The sequence below is a fragment of the Mercenaria mercenaria genome, chromosome 13, assembly GCF_021730395.1.
Source record: "Mercenaria mercenaria strain notata chromosome 13, MADL_Memer_1, whole genome shotgun sequence".
Lineage (NCBI taxonomy): Eukaryota > Metazoa > Mollusca > Bivalvia > Venerida > Veneridae > Mercenaria > Mercenaria mercenaria.
The window spans coordinates 40,570,141-40,577,719 of NC_069373.1; the positions used below are offsets into that span (position 1 = coordinate 40,570,141).

Below are 7,579 nucleotides of genomic sequence, written 5' to 3' on the forward strand. Positions count from 1 at the left end.
GTGTGTGTGTGTGTGTGTGTGTGTTTAAGTTCTAGTGAGATGGTAAAATGATTTAACGTAATTAAGGGTTATATTTAAATATATGCTCAAGTTCTTCTAATGCAGTTTTCGCTTTCCCTGTATATCTTGTCTTTCGAAGGTCATCTCATGTGTTCCTTGAAAATCTGATTACATGCAAACTTTCACCAAACTTTTCAAGTTAAAAAGATATATATTTGTGTAAAATATTTATAACACTTTTCCTGAGAGGTTATCTCTTGATTTTGAAAACGTATGTGAAGTTTGAAAGCATCTGGTCCTGTAGCTCCTGAGAAATCTGCTTAAATGCAAAATTCCGAACCAAATTTCCTTAGTTTAAAGAAACATACTTGTGTCAAAATAAAAGCTAGAGTTATGGAACCTGTCATGTCAGTTAATCTCATAGTGCCAAAGACATGTGTGAAGTCTCTTAGTATTTGTGGGTTTTCTTAAGAATCCTGCTTACATGAAAAACTTTTGTGAGGCGGATGTGGACGGCGACAAAAGCGTTTATTTAAAAAAATTTAAGCAGTCGAGCTAATAAAAAATCTCAACGCTATGAATTATGGTACATACATATACACATGTACTGTAAGTAGTCGAGGAATCAAAATAAAATTATATGATTTTTGTTTATACTGGTGTGAAATCCAACAACAAATGGGAAATATGTTACTTAAATTCTTCATTTTTACTTCCTTTTTACCTTTGTCACGAACCACGTTATTTTTTCAGTTTACGTGTTCAGTTCTCGCTAGTATAGAACGATACATCTGGGTTGAGCGGTCGACGTGTTACCAAGTAAACTAAAGCTTCAAAATGACTTTGAAGCAAAAAGGCGTTTGCAAATATGCACCTGTAGTTAACATCAAACTCAGAAGAGAATGTTTTAATGTAAGAACTTAAAATAATAATTTTATTTAACAGAAGACTTTTAAATTAGTCAACAAGAAGGACTTACAACAAGAGTGAAAAACTGGAATCCGGTGTAAAAACATTACTATTTTAATCAACTTACGAGGAAACAAACGCAACATTAACAAAATAACACTGCATGAAGTAAAATGAAAACATTAAAATCAATACATTTGTAAAATTGTCTAACTGTCAGTCGAAAATTATCACAGATAGTTTGCATTATATTCAGTTCCAATAAAAAGGAATGAGAGCTGTTTTCTGCCAAGCAATGTGGACGGAATCTATTCAACCTGAATCTATGGATGGAATCTCATCAACACGAAATCTGTGTCTAATTTCACCCTACTTGCACCGTAGATACAGGATCCTGATAATAACTGCGGCATCCCGATTGTCATGTATGAAAAGGTGACGTTCAAGAAAGGTGACTTACAAGAAAGGTGACGTCTACTGAATAAGCTGATCGATTCGCAAGTCGAAATAGTGACTGTTGGATTTACAAAGATAAGTTCTTGTCTGTAACAAGATGTCAAATTTGACAAGAAAACTTTATGATGACGTGACATACGTTATAAGCTTTTTCTACAGTTGATATTCTTGTGCAGAATTTTAAGCCGAACTATGGCAATATGTAGATACTTGCGATACATATCCATTTATCACAGATAATTATTTACTACCGAACAGTTTAAAAAGGGATTTCAGTTAGCGTATGCAGATTCGATCTTTGACACTTTCTTGTGATTATTATTACATAATATTATAAAGTTTCGAAACATTCATCAAGCGCCAAGACTTAATATATGTAGTTGTAGATTTCACACTTTGCTGATTTTGACCCGTACTAACGACATTTCATACAATCTGATTGTTTCCCTGTTGATGCAAACCAGCAGGTAGTGGCGGTAGTGGTTGTTGTTGTTGTTGTCCATACAGAGTCTGATAAGCAGGTGGCGGGGCAGGTGGGGCTGTGGGGTTGTGTGTAACGGTGGTTGTGTACTGCGGGTAATATCCTTGACTTTGTGGATACGCTGCCATATGAGATACCGTTGAAGCTGAAAATTAGGAATTAGAATCTGTTTCAAAACCGTAATCGTAATGATTTATGGGTTCGTAATCAATTTATATGAACAAAAATAGCGGTACTCGGAATAATAAATCAAAACGAAATGGATGAAATGATAACAACATCCTCCATCTTAAATAAATATACTTGCATTTGAATTATCAAATAGCAACGAAATGACCTCTCTGCCTAAATGCACAATTTATAACAAAATATGACCCTAATTTATAACGATTTAGTACTTGGTCTCGCTTTAGTGATGTTATGCCCGTATTGACAAGCTGTTGAAAGTCCTTTCATTTATGCTTAAGATATCGATCAATATAACCTTGGAGGAAACTTTGATTTAACGCTATATTTGGGAGACAAATAAGATTGTAAAGTGATACGGCGGAAAATCAGGTAAACTATCTTACATTGAATTTTGCAGACAACAACTATCAGATCAACTTCGAATAACAGTGTGATACTTACTATAGACTGGGGGTTGAACCTGTCCCTGTCCCTGGCTTGGCTGTATAACCCGGCCCGTCTTTCCCTTTTTCTTGACGAGAGCGCAGACGACACACACAGCCAGACTGATGAGCAGTATGCCTCCTATCACACCCCCAGCAATGGCCCAGCCCAACCAGACTTCGTTGGAACAACATGTCTCGTACGGCCAGGAGTCACAGCACCCATTCTCACAAGAATGGTAAGTGCCCGCATAGTTATAGTTCGTGCAATACTCGGCTTGTGAGATTCCTAGAACAGTTCATAAAACTTGCTACAGTAGATAATTTTCTAAGAGGGATAGGACAATGTTTAACTTAATTATTGTTATATTGTTATTCATTACATGACCGCCGGTCCAAATGACCGGTATATATTCAACTAGTAAAAAAAAATAAAACTAGATCTATGAAACTTCATTTCTGACGTCAAGCAATAAAACACTTATTGAATGGCGTGCCGGTCAATAGTTAAAACTATAGGCACTGCTTCCTTCGGACATCGGGCAATAGTTGTGACTACTGAACGGCAAGAAATTCAGACAGTGTACTAGTATATCGTGTCAATGTAAATGCCTACGGAACTTATATGCTGTTACTCAGAATACCAGAATACTGCTATCACATTTTACACGACTCCTTATGTCAATTGCGGGTCCATAGTTTGTGCCATAGACCGGTCAACAGGTTTGTTGAGCTTTGACTATTGATCGGTAAGGCATTCCATAAATGTATACCCATAATAAAGTCATAAAAGAAAATTTATATGAACGTTTTCAATTACGTGGTGTTATTTTAGTCTAAAACTAGTCAATCTATTTTCTACGAAAAAGAAATAACAAAGGCATAAGATTTAAAAGGTACGTACCAATCTGTATTACTCCAAACACAAAACTCAGAAAAAAGTTTTTCATTTTAGTATATATCAATAAAACATATTAAACTTCATTTTTTGAAAGCATGCCAATTCGTGACGCATAAACATGTACGATGATATTTTAAGATGAATGCTCGACACTGGTTTATAACACTGTCGTTAATACGGGTATAGGTAAAACTAACAAAAAACCAATAGAATACCATAATAGAATTAAGATACTGGTATTACAAAAGATTACTGCGGATTAGTCAAGGTTTCTTTTGATTAGAATTTCAATTAAATTTATACAAATATTTTTCTTCATAGATCGGCTATGCTTTGTTCCTTTAACTTCCTGATACACGATATGTAGGACTTTGCAGCGTCCGAGTTATATGCCCTCACAACTCAGAGACAAGGGGATACGCAGGTTTATAAAGAATTGTGCGAAAGAATGAAACATATAAAATGGTATATACAAATTGTAGAATATTTGAACATTCAGTAAGACTGTTTATTTACACTACGCACTAGTGCGTGCATATTCGTCCACCGTTTAAAACCAAATTTTGCCATTTCTATTCATACTATACTGCCAAGTAGATAAAAACAGTAGAGATCAAAATAAGTATTAGCCAGTATGAAAATAAAATCTTAATAATTTTGAACAAGAGGGTCATGGTGACTCCGAATCCGCGCTCATCTGAGTAATATGAGCCACATGTTTCAAATGACAAACTGATGCTAAAATATTAGAAAGTAGGTCAGTAGGTCACATTCATGGTCACTGAAAGGCAGTTTTAAGATTGGTGTGCAAAACTGTACATGTCATCCGAATTTCAAGGCCATATCTTAAAAAACAATAAAGTAGGTCAGTAGGTCAAGGTCACAGTCAAGTGATCCCTAATTGCTTGGATCATCAGGTAATTATAATTAAACAGTCTAGGAAATATGACCTGATAATTTTTGAAGTATTTTTTCATATGTAACTCATAATTATAACAAGTGACCCCCAGGGCGGGGCCTCTTTTCACCCCGGGGCATAATTTAAAAAAAAATTTGTTAAGAGATCCACCAGGCAATGTTACACACGAAACATCAAATGCCTAGGCCTTGAACTTTCAGACAAGAAGATCTTTAACTTTTTTTCCTATACAAGTCTATGTTAAACTTGGTACCCCCTGGGCAGGGCCTCTTTTCACCCTAGGGACATAATTTGAACAATTTGGTAGAGAAACACTAGGAAAGGCAACATACTTAATATCAAAAGCCTAGGCCTTGCAGTTTCAGGCAAGAAGATTTTAAAAGTTTTTTTTCCTATATAAGTCTATGTAAAATATGAGACCCCGGGGCAGGGCCTCTTTTCACCCCAGGGGCATAATTTGAACAATTTTGGTAGAGGACCACCAGGCAATGCTACACATAAAATATCAAAGGCCTAGGTTTTAGACAAGAAGATTTTTGAAGTTATTTACTATACAAGTCTATGTAAAACTTGTGACCCCCGGGGCGGGGCCTCTTTTCACCCCAGGGGCACAATTTGAACAGTCTTGGTAGTGGACCATAATTAAGAGGATTTCACTTGCTAAATATCAAGGCTCTATGCCTTGTGGTTTTGGACAAGAAATAACGAAGTTTTAATACCCACCGATGCGAAAAGTGATTAAGGTTTCGAAGAAGGCCTTGAGTAACAAAAATCAAACAACACCAAATCATAGAAAGAAAGAGTTGTTTGACATGAAAATTGAACAGCATGTAAAACATGTATATTACTTTACGAAACAAATGTCAGTATACTGATATAAACTTTGAATTCCAGAAAATGACTGCCTATAGGGGCCACACTTCCGGACAGTCAAACGCATTTAAAAACTCATCATTTTCAAAGAACTGTTACACATGTTCGTTTTGATGCATTTGCAATAGCGTGCGAGTGGTGAAACTTCACATAACAAGGTGGAACATAGTTTTCAGCAATTGTTTATCTTTATTTCTTTACAAATGGCATTCATTTTCAAAGGAAGACAACTTTTTCTCGACGATTACTTAAAATAATCGGAAAAAGTTGTCTCCCTTTGAAAATGAATGCCATTTGTACTTAAAATAATCGGAAAAAGTTGTCTCCCTTTGAAAATGAATACCATTTGTAAAGAAATAAAGATTTGAGTTGTCTCCCTTTCATCTTTCATCTTTGGTTATTTTAGTGTGGTTGGTACAATTCATTTTTTCATTTTTTCTTAGTCAGACATTGTACCGCATTTTGTACAACATTTTGCACAATATTTTGCACAATATTGATTTGTGACTGTTATATTATTTCACTTTGTTTTTTCCACATGCATATTATATGCCATGGATTTAAATAAATCTGAAAATCTGAAAACTATTGCTGAAAACTGTGTTCCACTTTGTTATGCGAAATTTCACCACTCGCACGCTATTGCAAATGCATCAAAACGAACATGTGTAACTGTTCTTTGAAAATGGTTAGTTTTTAAAGGTGTTTAACTGTCCGGAAGTGGAGCTCCTTTAGGCAGTCCTTTTCCGGAATTCAATGTTTATATCAGTATACTGACACTTGTTTCGTAAAGTAATATACAAGTTTTACATGCTGTTCAATTTTCATATCAAACAACACTATGATTTGGTGTTGTTTGATTTTTGTTTCTCAAGGCCTACTTCGAAACCTTTAAACTTTAATTAGCTAACAAGACTTCTAGTTTATAATTATAATAAAATTTATACTTCCTCAGTTAAACAGAACAGGACTGCTGAAAAGCTTGGTTAAAGCACTGACTCAAGTTAACAAGGAAAGATAAAATCAGGACGAGGCCTGAATAATAACAGGTCTGTAAAAACTAGAATTTTCAGTGAAACTGATTCATTCTCCTACCTGATCTCCTGTCCCAAGGTGTATGCATCACTCAGTCATATGTGTATACGGGTAGATAAGAGGAGTATGATATTACAGGAGTTATGGAATTTCAGATGTTATGACATTTTCTAACTCAAACCAGAGTACCAGAATGTCACACTATACACCCATCATAGCAAATTTCTTTAGCACCTGTACTTGCAAATGGAATTTTAATTCTGTGGCTGTGTAGTAACTAATAAACTATTGTTATTCTCATTGCTCAGGTGAGCTAAAATTTCCTCACAAAAATCCTTACCAGGTAGAGATACGTCGAAATATAAATCAAAATTGGATGTAACATGCATGTTGTACAACAGAAAACTGATCTCCATTTTTCTCTACAGCCAGTAATAAAAAGCTACAATATAAGCTATTTATAGTAACAACAAAGGGAAGTAATTCTAAACTCTATCTCATGATGGTGTACAATTGTACCAAGTTACATCAAAATCCCCCCATGCATGAAGAATAAATGCTCTGGACAGTCATTTTTGGATCTGACCTTTGGCCTCTAAGTGTGACCTTGACCTTAAACCTAGGGATCTGGTTCTTGCGCAGGATACTCCGTCTCATGATGGTGAACATTCGTGAACATTTGTGCCAAGTAATTTGAAAATTCCAACATTCATAAAGAAGAAATGCTCCCGAACAAGGTCATGTTTCATTCTTGTATCCTTTGACCTCCAAGAGAGACTTTGACCTTAGACCTAGGAACCTGTTTCTTGCGCAGGATACTCCGTCTCATGATGGTGAACAATTGTGCCAAGTTGCATAAAATCCCTCCATGCATGAAGAAGAAATGTTCCTAACAATGTCATTCTTGAATTTGACCTTTGATCTCTAAGTGTGATCTTAACCTTTGACCTAGGGACCTGGTTCTTGCGCACAACACTCCGTCTTATGATGGTAAACAATTGTACCAAGTTATATCAAAATCCCTCCATGCATGAAGAAGATATGCTCCGGACAAAGTCTGTGGTGGCCGCCTGCCAGAGGCGTTCCCATTTTACGTCCCGGTTTTCAAAACAATTTGGAACAGGGCAGACGGATCAACAAAGTGATTCGTATAAAGCTCCCCCAAACCCTGTTTGATGGGAGTTTAATTATTGATCAGTTAAACCGTTTCTTTAATATAACATTGGTGAACCAAACAAAAACTGTTTAGCTTCCTTAAGCATGAAATACCATTTTGTGTCGATTCGCCGTAAAACCCAACTCACTCACTTAAGCATGAAACATCAAAAACTAAAATTATTATGATTATTAATAGCTGTTTCATCACAGCATGCTTGACTATTACAAGACAATGT

General features: G+C 35.7%; 1 protein-coding gene across 1 annotated transcript; it reads right to left on the reverse strand.

The window, feature by feature from the left end:
- Positions 1-1,000: 1,000 nt before the first annotated feature.
- Positions 1,001-3,519, reverse strand: LOC123528844 (cysteine and tyrosine-rich protein 1-like). The gene is made up of 3 exons (XM_045308870.2): positions 3,362-3,519; positions 2,477-2,746; positions 1,001-1,991 (listed from the first exon to the last, which is right to left on the reverse strand). Exons 1-3 carry the CDS (start codon positions 3,405-3,407, stop codon positions 1,792-1,794), a joined length of 516 nt encoding a protein of 171 aa, XP_045164805.1. The 5' UTR covers positions 3,408-3,519; the 3' UTR covers positions 1,001-1,791.
- Between the last annotated feature and the right edge of the window lie 4,060 nt (positions 3,520-7,579).

Bases quoted from the DNA above. Each gene is read 5' to 3' on its own strand.
- LOC123528844 (XM_045308870.2), bottom strand. From the start codon at position 3,407: ATGAAAAACTTTTTTCTGAGTTTTGTGTTTGGAGTAATACAGATTG. The intron at 2,747-3,361 runs GTACGTACCTTT...GAACTGTTCTAG, and splicing joins GTTTGGAGTAATACAGATTG to GAATCTCACAAGCCGAGTAT. The intron at 1,992-2,476 runs GTAAGTATCACA...CCTAATTTTCAG, and splicing joins GGTTCAACCCCCAGTCTATA to CTTCAACGGTATCTCATATG.